Below are 15,374 nucleotides of genomic sequence, written 5' to 3' on the forward strand. Positions count from 1 at the left end.
GAATATCATTGTTGGGGCGTGGTTACAACCAAACGTACAGGAAAGTATCAGCGCGTCTTCTCATATCATATTAAAAACTTCATTCATGGTTCAGACGATGTTGCTTATGATTAACAACTCCGCCTCTTTCACGTGAACGCGCTCGTCAGCGGACAGGTAAACCCAGGGTTGACTGAGCCAGCTGATAACCTGCTTCGTAGTACACGTTATCCAGGACGGTCAGTGTTACGTTCAGTTAAGCCAGATAACTAAAAGTAGCTTTTCGAGTTCTCCTTGCGAATTTGCGAATAATGTAAATACAAATAAATATTAGCACATTACATGAAACAAAGGTCCTACTTACATGCATGTGCACCAGTAACTGTCCTACACGAGTCAAGTTTAACTGGATTATAATCATAGCTGCGTGTAATTCTTTGCTTCTATTAAGAGATATACAGCATGACCCCTGTAGATTGGTTTTCATGCTCTTCTGTGACAATACCTTTATTGGCCCACAGAGGGCAGCAAGCCCTTATCTTATCTACTGTATGTTCATGCAAGTTGATTATTACCATTATTCCAACCTTTAACCAGTTTCATTTCATGCTGCTCTTGAAGTTCAGTTTAAATATAGCTGTGTAGAAGTAATTGTGCTTTAATGTAAATTAAAAGCTAAATCAAACGTCCAGCTACACGCTGAGTGTCAGCATCAAAGTGATGATTCATATTTTAATGCACTCAAGTGCTGGGATGCAGCCAGGAGCAGGAGAGAATGCTGTCATCTGTCTTTTGAATCATAATTTCATTTACAGACCCTGTTATACATATGGATTCATTTATCCTACTATTTGATGTTAACCACAATAAATTGCAGTTCTTTTTCATAGAGCCTGTTTCTTTCGTTGGGCACAGTCGATACTTCAATAAAACTGGCATCAAATGCTTGTTCGGTTTTGCACTTTTCTACTTTACATTTACAATTCCTCATTTGGCAGATGCTTTTATCCCATCAGGGACCCACAGACGTCACCTCTGAAGGCAGCATTCGTGACTTGAATTTTCTTCCTGCAGCCACCAGTGTAAGTTGATGAGTGGTCTGGTTCAGTTCTTTGAAAACACACGCAAACAGACAAAACATTTACATACATGAACAGCAGATGGACCCAACAGTAAAATTAACCTGACCATGGCTGCAAGAATATTTCCCTACAAACATGAAAACACAATAGTTCCTTATTTTTCATCATCATTATTAATAAATGTGTGCATAACTGTCCACTGGAACTGCATCAAATGATGTATAATATTAATAATGAAGACGCAGTGTGTTTCATGCAAAGACTTTTATTTATGAATAGTCTGCAGCACTGTACAACAGCACACACTTGTCTCTATTTATGACCATTTTAATGATCACAGGAAATATAGACAAATATTGTGCCTTCAAAAACAGTTCCCTTTTCACAATAATCTAAAAATACCTTGTTCTGTTTAAATATGTAGCTTAACTTTTGAAAATAAAATATACATTATATGAAATATAACACTTGTTTATTGGATAGACTATATAGTACCAAATGCAATTATATGCAAATACACCTTCTCTCTGTGAAGTCTTACGCATTTCATGCACAAAAAAAAAAAAAAAAAGATGCTGCGCATACAAAAGAAGCTGTACATACTTCTGTATGAAAATAGAAAATATCAAAGCAAGATGTGCACCAATAGTCTATATTATGTTACAAAGAAGTTGCAGTACAAAAAGACCTACGAGAATGACCAGATAACACATTACCTGGAACACAGAGGTGCGGGTAACTGGGTTGGTAACAGGACAAAGACAAAAACCTCAGACTGAGCTTCCGCTGGCGGACTCGAGTCGGAGCCGCCTCCACGCACGTCCATAACCACGTCCAACAGGTTCAACATCAAATACAGCTCGACAATACAGATCGAAGAGTGACAGGGTCAAAGAAGCAAACCAGAAGTTACAGTTTTAGCTTTGAATTTTGGTACTTAAACCCAGTGAATATCGATGTCCAATGCATAGCATAAAGTTTGGTTTGGTATGTTTTTAATTGTATTGCTACCCCATTAAGTGAAGTGAGTGTAAACCAACTGCCAGTTATGCCCACAATTTACAAAGCACTGATATGTCAACATTAAATTAGTGAACGTGTTCAGATACTGTGATTAGTATTCCAACAGCTATGTTCTGTACAGCGTCCATATTAAGCATCATTAGCTTAATATTTATTATTATTGCCAAAAACAACTCCAAACGTGTCTTTCGTGTGTTAAAGTAAAATGAATTCCAGATGTCCAGTTTAAATTAGGAATTGTAAACCGACAATACAGGATGTGTTACACACACAAACAAAGTTCTCCACAGACACAGTGTGTACAAGGCACACTGCGATCAATATAGCTACATCTATCATTTTCCTGCAAGAAGCACTTCTGAAATCACACAGGAACTAAGATATGAACGAAGAAAACCCCACGGTTAAATATAGACTTCTGTTAATGCCACAAAATATAGATTTTCTTTTTGAACAGTATGAGGATTAACAAAAATAACACCAACATCAGACGTTTCTGATACATGTTGCGATTGGCGATGCTGAGACTGACGACGCCAGAGCGGAGGGAGGGTGCGAACGTGATTCCCCTCCGAGTGTAATCTCTGAGTATTTGAGGAGATTATCAGGTGCTCGCCGGTAGCATAAAGCCAATAATCTCAGCAGTGCAAATCTAACACTTGTACCAAAAAAGCAGAGCTTCAAAGCAAACGTTTAAATGAGATCAGCTCCTTGAAATGGAGACTTACTTCTCAAATCGTGTCACAGACGCCCGTGTACAACAACTATATTGCTCTAGAGTGAAACTATTCAAGGACCACAGTGTTTCTCATTGCAATCCCAGCTCTCTGAGTACATTCTCTATCACACAAGTATAAGAATAAAGAGCAGGGGGTTTCATTATTAGTAATACACCCAAAGACTACACTTCCAAAAATCTAGTCTTTTCTTAACATAGATAAGAAAATATACATTTCTTCAGCAATTAAATGTCGTAAATTGATTTTTTATATTCTTAATAAAATCTTATAACTCTGTCTTATTTACATTTGGTGTAGGTTAATACTGATTGTAATGCAATAATGTTGCCTTCTTGTTTTTTTTCTGTTACATTTCTTTTTGTTTTGCTGAACAGAAGCACTTTTACATTCATATTTCAACACCCGAGCTCGTAAAAGGAGCCCAAGTGCAGACTGGGAATAATGACATGCATTTTTCCAAAAGCAAAATAAGATGACTTCAAAAAGAGGAAGTACGCTTGCTTGAGTAAATAAACTTTGGAGGAGTGGAGAGAATGGGAGGACGAGGACGACAGGGTTGAAAAGGCCTGGAGAATTGGCACCGCCGGTGCCTTTATTTGGCTGTAAAAATGCTCTCGCAGCACCAGGACAGTCAGATGTGTGAGGAGTAATGTGTAACAATATTGGAGGGGTCATGGCTGACAAAGCCATGAGGTGAGATGAAAGCCTTTGTTGTTGGAAAAAGCTGTTAACTTGAGAAAGACAGATATCCACAGTGGTGAAGGCGGTGTCAGAGGTTACACTCTCTCCACCCGGCTGGGGTCGTAGGCATCTGATGAGAAAAAGAGAGGAAAGAAAAGATGAGACAACACAAACGGAAATAAGTCAGAGTGTCAGGGCGATGTTATTTACTCTCACTAAAGTGCACCTTAAAGGAACAGTCCAACATCTTGGCAAATGTGCTTATTGCTTTCTTTCCAAAAGTGAGGTGGGAAAAGTCATTCCAGTCTGTCTGTGTATGAAGAAAGGAGCTGGAGTCAGAAAAGACTGGGAGCAGGGGACACAGTCACTCAGTCTCTCTTCAGTGTCCAAAAACATGCCGAGCAACACCTGTAAACCTCACTGTCCACAGTCACATGAAAAGAGTGACAGTGCTCTGATGTCTGCATTCAAAGTATAGTAAACTACAGAAAGCTACAAGTCGTGATTTTATATGGAGTTACATGCACCGCTGGCTCCAGTCTTCATGCTAAGCTACGCTAACGACATCCTGACTTAAAAAAACAGACATGAAATTGATATCCATCTAGTCGTCTCACTCTCAGAAAGAAAGATTTTCACATGGCTCGGTACAATGTACAGTAAGCAACGCAGAGGAATGAGCGCCACACTTGGCAGCAGGGCTTTGCAAAACTGCAAAAAAAATTATAATAATAATAATGAAAAAAACAAAAACGAATATTATGAAAAATAATGCATGTGGTGGGAAATATCACGACATTTGATATATATCAAATATCGTCCCAGGCCTACTCTACAGTCAAACTAAACTTTCTGTCATAAACCTTCTTACCCACCTGAGACAGAGAGCACCTCCTCATCCTCCATGTTTGAGGGGCCGCAGGTCCCAGAGCTGAAGCTGAGCGGCAGCGTTATTTCTCTCTTGGGAACACTGCGGGGTTTAGGAAGCAGAGGAGGCTTCTGCAGTCTGGTGCGCTGCTTTGGTTTGGGCAACTTTTCTCCCTCAGCGTCTTGTGTGGATTCAGCTCTGTTGACCTCCTCTGTGTTCTGTCCATCTCTCAGCTCCTCCACAGGCTTTTCTTTGTCATCCTCCACTATCTTCAGCTCCACCTCTCCTTCTGGCTCTTCTGTTTTTAATTCAACATCGACTTCTTCACTCCCTTCATTGTCCACTTTCAGGGCAATCTCAACATGAATCTCTCCTTCCTCCTCGTCTTGTCTTTGCTCTTCCTCACATATCACTTCATTCACTTCTTCAGGTTTACAGTCTTCTTCGGGATCTCCCAGCTTCTCATGTGTTTCATGTGCATTCTCATGTTCATCTGGGTTTTCCTCCTCATCCCTTCCTTCTTCCTCCTGTCTCTTCTCCTCTTCTTCATCTAGCTTCCCCTCAACTTCCTCCTTTGCTCCTTCTTCAACCTCGCCCTCCTCTGTGTCTCCATTTCTCTCCTCAGCACCAGCTTCTCCTCCAGACTCAGAACCTTTGAGACTGAGGCGTCTGATTCGAGACACCGAGTCCAGCTCCTTCAGACGTGCCATTCTGTCTGTGGTTGATCTTCCCGGAGACATAGCACATGAAGAGGCAGAAGAGTTTAGCTTATCTTGGAGGGATTCGATGAGTTTGCACGCCCCGCCTCGCCCCTTCTTCTCCCCGCTGCACATGCTCAGTGCTAGCTTCTCATCGGGAGTGACAGGCAGGGAGAGGAGAAGCTTACTGGGTGGGAACTCAGGCAGGTCCAGTACTACGGCGGACTGAGTCTCAGCATCCTGGATGTATTCACCATCACTGTGGTAACTACTGTGCTTTTGTCTGTTACCTTCTTCTTGGTCCACACCTAATCTTGTCTCTATCGCCTCTGTCTCTGTCCCTTGGACAACATGGGACTCCTCATTGACTTGCTCACACTCTCCTATCACCTGCTGTGTCTCTTCGCTTGGACTCAGTCGTTTCTCAGCTACAGTGGCGTCTGCTTCGTCCTGGTTGTCCTCGGGTTGTTGGTTGTCAGCCACACCCAATGCCTCCACTGGAACGGCTATGCCCAGGATCCGTGCTGCCCTCTGCTCGATGGACTCATTTTCAGGGATACCTTTTGCGCATTTGACCTCATACAGGTTGCTGAGGTCCTCTGCAGGTAAAGCATTGGCTTTCTCCTGAATCAACAAGTTCTCCAGATGCTTATCTGCTATTGTTGATTCATTCCTATAGGTCAGAGGCTCAGAGATGGCGTATCTCCCATTTCCATCATTGTCCTCAAACACAAAGGAAACCTCCCTGCTCAGCCTTGTAATACGTGGTGAAGCTTCTTTCTGAGGTGATCTGCTGCTTTCACTCCTGGATCTACAGATGCGTAAATTCACCTCACCCCTGAAAGGAGGACCACTGTCTGATTTAGCCTTGCTCTGTGTATCCACCTCAGCTTGAAGCTCTTTATTTGAGTTGTGCTCTGGGCTACCACCATTTTTAAGTGCTGTCCTACTCTCCCACGAGGGCTGCACTGACTGACTAAGCTCTTTATGACTGAGTGGAGATGGGACTGAGAGTGAGCGCTGCATTGGCTCCCCGGGACCACCAGGGGTCTCTGTGTATACGGTTAGCCCCACATCCCTCAGCAAGGACTCTTGAGCGACTGGGATGTCCTGTCTATAGAGCCGGTTTGACTCATTGTGTGGACATAGTGAGGACAGGAGGCCATTGTCTCTGAGGCCTGCGTTGGGGAGTTCAGATAGCTCATTTGTTGGTGGCATGTTGTTGGCCTGTGGCCTGGAGAAAGCACTCCTCATGTCCATGGAGTATAGATCAGCAGTAGAAGCCAAGGACTTTGATCTGACTTTCATATTGGTGGGTTTCTCTATGTGCATTGGTGGAAGACTGATTGCTTCCCTGCCTGGTTCTGGACCAGCAGTGAAATGTGCTCCTGATTTAAACAGGTCTAGACTCTTATTCACCCCATCGAGATAATCGGTGCACTGATCCACATTGGGTCTCTTCTTGATCGTGTCTTCCATCTCCTTATTGATGCTCTCCAGTTCACCAATGGCATCACATGGTCGCCGGTTCACTGGCTTTAAGAGAAACTGTCCAAAGACCACTTGCTCTGCGCTCTCTGGGGGAGTGGAGGTGCTCTTCCTGGGAGAGGACGGCTGCTGCTCTCCCTGATCATGGGCCTTGGATGGGGAGGATGGGGCTAGCTGTGAGGGTTGCAGTAAGGGGTGTAGTGAGGGCGGTTGCGTTGGGCTGAGGCTGAGACGAGAGAAGGCGCTGTTGCTGGAGCGATGAAGGTTTTTCTGGCCTGCCATGGGGTAACCATAAGAGGAACTAGTGTCTGTCCCCACACCACTGTCTGTGGTTGTGTCTGAGACGGACTGAACAGGCTCCCGTCCCCCAGGAGGACTCTGGGGTTCTGGGCTTTTTACCACCGTCAAAGGAGAGCCAGTCTGGGTTTCCTGATTACGGTACTGGTTCCCCGGCCAGGACCCAGCGTAGCACAACTCTTTGTCTTCACTGGCCTGGAGTGCCCAGGCGTCAATTATCTCCTTCCTTAAAGGGGCCCTCTTGTAATTCCTCATTGAGGATGTGCTGCTGGTGTGAAAATGAGAGTAGTGGGGTTTGATGGGCATCTCGTTCACAGACTTGCTGCGAACGCTTTGGCTCTCTTTGAGGCCTACAGCAAAGGTCTCTGTGTTAGTGACAGTCAGGCTTGGTATCGTCTCATTGTTGTTCTGGTCTGCTGCTGAGTCTTTATTAATGTTAGTCGGTGTGTGAACTGGGACAGACACAAGGCAGAAGATGGTCTCACTCACTCTTCTCTTGGTGTTCCTGTTGTTCTCTGGCCCTGTATCCGGGGCAATTTTCTTCACTTGGGTGATGGTTTCTGCAAAGACCTGGTCTGAGCTGGACCCCTGACGAGAGGAACTTCTTGTAAATGGAGCCTGGAAGGTTGAAGAGGGAGATGGAGGAGGACGTTGGTTTTTGGGATATCTGTTGTTGCAGTTTTGGTCAGTTGCTGGGAAGTTATCGACAGTTTCTTTGTGCAAATCGCTGTGCCACCTGTTATTGTCATTGTCAAAGTCGCTAGAAGACGTCTGGTTATTAGCTTCATCGGCCAGTTTGGTGGCGATGAAAGGCCCCAGTGGTGGGGGCAAAAAGGCACTGTCGTCGGATGCGGGCTCCGACACGGTGACGCTGGGAAGCTCATTGCGGATGTGGCGGATCTTGTCAGCGTCCGTCAGGGAGTTGCCACCCAGGGCTGAGGAAATGTGACGGATACGTGGGTCATCAAAGGGAATATACTGGACCCCTCCACCTGGGTGCTCATGGGTAGTATACACAGGGTAAAGCTGCTTCTGGCAGGACAAGCTCCTCTCTCTCTGTGGATCAGGCCAGGAACCTGCTGGATGTCTGATGAACCAGTGAGACCCATCAGGAGCCACTTGTATCTGCTGGTACACATCCCCTCGATACCTAACAGTAAAAACAACACAGTTGCACTTTATCTAAGTAACAATGACAAGGAATAAAAAAGAGTGAAATGTAAGCCTGACTGATGATTTTGCTCTATATTAGGGATGGGCATTTTCAGTAATTTCAAAATTTGAGTACTCTGATTACCTTATGAACGATTACTCGCAAGTCGGACACGGACCTCCCCGACCAATCCTACTGTTTGGCTGTCGGATAACATCACTGTCTAATACTTTCACATTTATGTAAATAAATAGCCAACAATGGAAACCAAATGCAATTTCAATTGCCATGTGGTTAAGCATCAAACTGGTATTTCTATGATATGCAAGTTTAACACCACATATCTTGCATGTTATTGTGTTTTTTTTGTTTTTTTTTTATCAAAGTATTTCCAGATATTATTTTTCCTGGTCACGCCTACCATGGTGCAAGTAACGCCAACCGAGTTGAATTATTGTAGCCAAAAATAACACGTGCGCAGGTGCGTGAGTAGTGAAACCCTCCTTGAATAATGACGTCAACAACGAGTACTCAAGTACTGGTACCCATCCCTACTCTATATGACATATATCTATGTTTAGTGAATGAGAGTATACCTTTGGAGCACTGAACAGATCCACTGATGACTATCAACACATATAATTAGAGAATATAGAACAGTATGTCATAGTTTTTTAAGCACCTCAGCCGATTAATACAATATAAAGGTGAATTTTCCTTCATAAAAGTATTATTTGAATGCACATATTCTTTTTAGCAATCTTTCACATACTAATGTCTTCACTGTTAGAAAGAAGAATTTCCTGCTCACTGTTCTTGCTCAGCAATACAATTTATTGATCATCGTAACGTTTCGGTCTCTCCAGACCTTCATCAGAAGTATTTTTACTTTGTTTTACTACGTCAGAAGTATTGGAGAGAACGAAACCTTAGGATGATCAATAAATTGTGATGCTGAGCAAGAGCAGTGTGTGGGATATTCTTTTCAAGCCTCAAGTGACACTTTCTAATGCACCTGCACTTGAGACATTTGGATGTGCGAATATCATCATCGAGAAAACATACTAATGTCTTACAACTTATTTATACAAACTTCTTGAACTATATGGAAAATGCATTTATTTATGCTTTGCAACTCTCTCAGCTTTAAATGTCTACTGTTTACAAAGCAGAATATTAGTGTAATGTAAAGTGAACTAGATGGGATCACACCAGCTGTGACACCCGCCAACACGTTGACGTCCCGACCCATAAGTACTCAGTAGTCATTACTATATTATTACCAGCTGTGACAGTGTGGCTGGTATTGTGTTCAACTGTGTGTGTGTGTGTGTGTGTGTGTGTGTGTGTGTGTGTGTGTGTGTGTGTGTGTCAACATGGCAAAGTGAGCTTGTACTACATGCTCAGAGAGCTGCTTTGCTGTCTTGTTGTTTTTAACAATCACAATAAAGATACTTGACCTGGATACAGCTACTGTAGCAGGAACTACCTCAGAGGCTGTTTTGAGCTGTTTGTCGCAACCATGTAAGAAACAGTCATAACACCTCACAGGGTTAGCATCAAAAAGAAGGTTTGAAGACGGGTGCAGTCTGATCCATGAGTAGTGAGGGTGTGATGCTATCACGTTGACAAAATCTGTCCACAGACATATAAACACCTGCCAAAGTGCTCAACACCACCTCTAGTATTTCCTACCACAGTAGGTGTCTCCAGGACCACATTTTGCCATGATGGAGTGCGCACACACACACACACACACACACACACACACACACACACACACACACACACACACACACACACACACACACAAGGTGAAAACAATACCAGCCATGTTGTCGCTGCTGGTAAAAGTCACTTGAATAAATAGTTTCAGATAAAGAAAAACAGACTAATTTACCTGTAGTCCAAAGGAATTTCACCATATCCCCGGCGTCCTCCTGCCATTATAGGAGCTCTCTTATATGATGGCGGAGGGATGTATCCTGGAGGTCCAGAGTCCGGAGCATAATAGTCCAGTTGGGAGTCACCTGGCCTTGATATGGGAAGCGGCGTTCTGTCCCTGGCCTGGGGAATGACTGAGTCTCTCCCAGACAGCACCTCACAGCTTCCCCTTATCTGCTGGTGCATCTCATAGGAGGGAGGTCTGGGTGGTCGGGTGAAGCGGGGCTTTGGTGTCATTGAGAGTTGGTTTGCGCTAGCCGGCCTGCCATTCTCCGGCCAGCGGGGCGCCCTGTAAAGGTCGTGGTGAGACAGTGGGTGGCCGTTGACCCGCCTGTACAGTTCCTGACCGGATGAGCCTATGTCCACATACTGCAGGCTCTCAGGCTGCAACATCCTGGGCAGGGACTGGGATTTGGCTTTGGTCCTGGGGTGGACTACCATGCCCTCTGGTGTCCTGGCATGGAGCCGCTGCTGCTCCTGTGCCCAACGCTCACCCTCACTCTGTGACAGCTGGCGGCCAAAGCTCACGGCTGGGCGCCACTCATCTGTCCCCAAGCTCTGGCATTTCCTCTCAGTCGCCATCTTCCACTGATGGAGAGCAGCCTCCCTCTCTCTAGAGCGGGCCTGAGCCTGGACCTGGGCCTGGGCCTGAGCCTGAGCCTGGGCCTGGGCTGCCCAGCGCTGCCTCTCCTGAGCTGCCCTCTGACGCTCCTCTGCAGACATCTCTTGGCCTCTTGCTTGCTGAGGCCCCTCTGGTCTGCCATAACCCCCCTGTCCTCCTCCATGGGACTCTCTGAAGTCGGCATAATCCAGCAGCACAGTAAAGTCCTGGCCTCTTCTCCTCCAGTAGGACACGTCCTTTGACTGCGACTGTGGACCTCTGGTGCCGTCGCAGAACCTGAGGAAACAAGTTGAAATGTAGAAGCTGTGTCCGACAATTTTTGTAACTCAATCTGAAAAGCATGCAGACTTTACACAGTGGCTGTCCTGGACTGATAAAATGCACACTGACAAATCCGATCTGTGAACACTCTGAATTATTTAAGCAATCAAACCATCGTACAGCTGTTCAGGGACGTACTTACTGTTGTGAAATATTTACTGCTGCTCTATAACGTGGACAGATTTAAAAAGACTGAATTCATCTCCCACTAGATGGAGACAGATGACCACCAGTAGCAGTGCAGTGTCTGGTCATTGTGATTTTCTATGGGGCATAATGAACACGTTACACAATGACACACAGTGGCTGTGAGTCCCAGATGTCCTTCAAGACAGATCAACACTTTAAAGGACGTTTCATTGACAATCCTTCTATTGCACTGCTCTTTATCTTTAACTCTCACCAAACCAACGCTGCTATCCAGTGTCTATGTGAGGATGTCTGATGGGACACAAGAAGACTGTGTCGCTGCATCCAGCCTGATCATTTCAGGATATTTGTGGAGTGACTGACTGACTGACTGACAACGTAAATAAGACGCAAGCACATGTGTACACGCCCTCGAGGCCGAGGCGACTGAGCGTCCTTGACATTTCCATCCACAATCATCACTGGCCAGGGATGTTTTGCTCGGGGAAGCGGAGCAAGGGGGGGGGGGGGGGGGGGGGGGGGGGTGTAGCCATGCCAATTTGATAAATCTGAGGGCATCTCATGTAAGATGAGTTGCCATCATTAGTCTAATTGGGTCTAAGTAGCGCTGCCTAATCAGAGCGCCAAGTTAGGCCTGTTCCTTATCTACACTAAGGCTGCCAGGCAAAACGGATTTGGATAAGGAGAAGAAAGAAGGATGAACAAACAACAGACTGAAATTGCAGAACATATGTCTTAGCAATTCCCGCATTCCCAATAGAAAGCTCCGATAGCACTGGCAGAGCAGCGACATGAAAATGAGGATTACTCGCCTCAAAGAATAAAACCAAAAAAGAGAGAGGAGAAAAAAAACTAACACACTAACACAACCACTGACATTATTCAAGGTCATTTGACTATTTTCAGATGCTCTGTCACTGGCTGGTGGCTAAAAGGGATTAGGGGGAAAAAAAAGTCAGCCAAACACAATGTAAGGAAAAAGGGAGAAAATCTGACAAGCCTGCCTAATTGTGTGGACATGGGAACAGCTGTATTGACTTTGTCTCAGTTACAGCACACTAACCCCCAGAATTGGTGCAAATAGGCAAACTAAACAATCCTGTTTTCAGGAAGAGATAGATTGGCTGCAGCCAGGAAATATCATACGTTCTAACAGTCCTTATCCAAGAGGGTTTCAATTGCATAACTCCAGACTAAGCTAAATATAGCCTATCCTCCATATACATATTTAAATAAACCCTACATGAATCTTGTATTATTGATGATGTGCATTATATAAGCAGGTGTGAAGCCTGGGAAACAGTGGAAGCCAGTTAGGCATATTGGTCACATTCGGGGGGGGGGGGGGGGTTAGAATGGGGAAGGGGCCACCCTGATGAACCTGGCAACCTGTGCACGTAAGACTGAGCATGCTCAAATGGGCCTCAGAGGTTTGCCCAGGAGGTGTTTTGATTATAACTCCAAGATCCCATGTGGCAGATTAGGACTCCAGCACACATTATCCCTCCTCCAGTGCCCGGGACTTGATTGGGAAAAGGAAGAGAGATGGGAAGTGACACACAAGGGGAAGGATAGAAGCATGAGAGAGAGATTGCCGAAGGGAAGGAGTGAGAGTGTTAGGCAGTTCCATTTATGATGTGGTGTAAAATCCCCATGCAAACTCCTTGACAAGTTATTTAATTTCATTAGTACGCTCCATCAAAGCACCATAACAATGAAAGACTGTGGCATTAATCGATCGAGTGTGAGGACAAACCATAATCAGGACAAGAACATGCGAAAGGTTGAGTCAGACAGGAGCAAGGTGCAGCACAGACTGTGTCTTACCCACTGTCTGAGGTCAGCGACTCTCCCAACGAGTGGGTGTCAGTTTGGCTCCTCTCGCCCTCCCGCCTGGGCTGGCTCCTGTCCCTGGGTTCGTTATTGTTGTTGGTGCAGCCGCTGCCGTGTGCTTGGGGCTGCCTGGTTCCGGCACCATTCCCGTAGGGCGCCCCGGGCCCTCTTTCGTAGCCGTTCACTGTCCTAGAGCCGGGCCTGTTCTCCAGGATTTCATGGTGCTTGCTGTAGGATGGCGGTGAGGACGAGGGAGCCTGGCGGGTCGAGGATGCGGGGGCTGGGGTGGGTGTGGAGGAGGGGGTGGTGTGCTTGGGCAGCTTGTATCCATGAGAGATGAGGAGGTCCTCCACGCTGTACATGGTCGCATTTGTTTATGCTGGTGTGATTATATTATTTTCCTCTCTCTGCTTCTTTTTGTGTCTTTTTGTTTTTTTTGAGAGAGGAAGGTAGGTCGGTTGTCAAGGCGTCTCTGCTTCTTCCCTACGTGCAGCGGCAGGATCACCGGCACAGCTGCGCAGCTGAGGCCATCACTGGGAAAAAAAAGAGAGAGGGGGAATGACATGAAGAGACAAGAAGAGAGACAGAGAAAAGAAGGTGACAGTAAAACCATTATCCCTGCTACCCGTGTCCAGTTTTTGTCAAGGGTCCCACTCCATGTGGACAGCTGAGAGGACGAAACAAAAAAAAAAAAGACCCCCGAACCCAAATTCTGAGCCGCCACGACAAAACCAACATCACCCGCCTTTCCCTCCCTCCTCTCTTCTCCAGTCCTCCTAGCAACAACCCTGTTTCCATCTCACTCAGACACCACCAGCACCAAAACCCGTCCAGAACTGAGGTGAACAAACACCACGATCACATGATCACCGGCGGCCGCAGGACTTTCAGGAGGGCTGCTGGTTGCTGCAGTGAAATCACAAAATGCCACCGTTTACAGTGGGCTCCCTGCAGACCCCCATGCACTGGCTGGAAGGTAGCTGTTAACAGCCAACCGCTGCTCATGTTGTGCATCAGTGAGGCAGCTGGGGGATTGTCTTCCTCTCTGCTCACCTCTGCTTTCTCTCCCTCAACATCTCTTCTTCATCTCACAAGTATTTTATGGTTTTAGTCTGAAAGGATGAAGACATTTTTACAACCATGTGCCCTAAATAAACCTCTGTGTTGAACTGGTTGGGTTTGTTCACAAACCCCTTCGAGGAGTCACACAGATTGAACATCCTCCGTGTGTCCATGTCTCCTTCTCTACAACTTTACGGACAGAAAACCACTCTGACCATCAATTAATCATTTACATTGTCATGTCATTTTACAAGCAGAAATTCAACGGTTCCTGCTCTTTTCGGGATATTCTATGAACATAAACTGAATCTCTTTGCGTTTCAGACTGTTGCCAGTAGGGCTGATTACATGCAGATTAGGGATTTTTGCCCATATCACGTTTTTTTTGGCGCAGACACCGATCATCAATGAGATCGGCTGATCCACGGCCGATACCGATCATTTTTGGCATGCATTGCAGATGGCGTATGTTATATCAGTTTCACACACTTTGTAAAAGTTCCACAGGGAACACACGTTTTGTTTTGGTGGCCTGTCGTGCGCCGGCGCATTTTTAATGACAGGTGGCCGATCAATCAGGGCATCCCTCAGGCAGATATTGCGATTTTATACATTCAGCTGTAGCCTTACTGTCTGTATCTTGTATGATGCCAACACATTTAGCTTCCCCTCTGTTGTTCATAAGTTGAGCTTTTTGCAGCATCGGTAGTGCTGGTACTTGCAGTAGCCAGTATGTTCAACATTTTCCTAATACACATTTACTGACTCTAAAACAGCTGCTGTGTTATGGCTGAACAATATGCAAAAAAAAACCCAAATAATACTGTGATTATTTTGGCAGATATTGCGATTGTGATATGATTCACGATTTCAGTTGGAGTGGTCATATTTGCACTGAAACAAAATATAAAAATGACAATGTGATTTTTGTTGGGGCTTGTACCAAACGTTCCTTTACGTCTGGAGAATATGACCTGTAGGCCGCGGCATCTCTGTGGCACCACAGTGCCTCATTTATGGTCTGCTGTGACACATTTTACCTGTGATTTGGATATTGCACTTGGCCATATCTGTATAATATTTCGATTGATTGATCAGCCCCAATAGGTCAGACAAATCATGTGATGGGAAGTTGGGCTCTGGGAAGCTGTGATAAGCAGCTGTCTGACAGTATATAGACTAAACAATATATAATAAAAATAATTTGGGCACTAATCAATAATCAATAGTTGTAGCCCTGTCTGTGTATAGCTCATTACACTAAAGGGTTTAAACCAGGCCTGAAGGTGGAACAGTTGTAGCGGGACACCGCAAAATGTGCACAGACTAAAGGTTAAATCGCATTATGACATTTGTTTTCTGCCCCCCCCCAAAAATGACTATGAGTACTATCAAGAAGTGATGACACCCAGGATGCATCTGCACATGATGTA

General features: G+C 45.3%; 1 protein-coding gene across 5 annotated transcripts in view; it reads right to left on the reverse strand.

The window, feature by feature from the left end:
- Positions 1-1,310: 1,310 nt before the first annotated feature.
- The window catches only part of jcada (junctional cadherin 5 associated a), a 33,169-nt gene continuing 19,105 nt past the window's right edge, over positions 1,311-15,374 (reverse strand). For all 5 annotated transcript variants that reach the window (XM_056364422.1, XM_056364418.1, XM_056364419.1 and 2 more), the window contains exons 2-5: positions 12,874-13,412; positions 9,910-10,851; positions 4,381-8,006; positions 1,311-3,635 (exon numbers count right to left, since the gene is read on the reverse strand). In XM_056364422.1, coding sequence (XP_056220397.1) covers positions 3,601-3,635; positions 4,381-8,006; positions 9,910-10,851; positions 12,874-13,241 — 4,971 coding nt within the window. In that variant the 5' untranslated portion in view covers positions 13,242-13,412 and the 3' untranslated portion in view covers positions 1,311-3,600. The remainder of the gene's footprint in view (positions 3,636-4,380; positions 8,007-9,909; positions 10,852-12,873; positions 13,413-15,374) is intronic.

Source organism: Seriola aureovittata, chromosome 20 (genome assembly GCF_021018895.1).
Source record: "Seriola aureovittata isolate HTS-2021-v1 ecotype China chromosome 20, ASM2101889v1, whole genome shotgun sequence".
NCBI classification, from domain to species: domain Eukaryota; kingdom Metazoa; phylum Chordata; class Actinopteri; order Carangiformes; family Carangidae; genus Seriola; species Seriola aureovittata.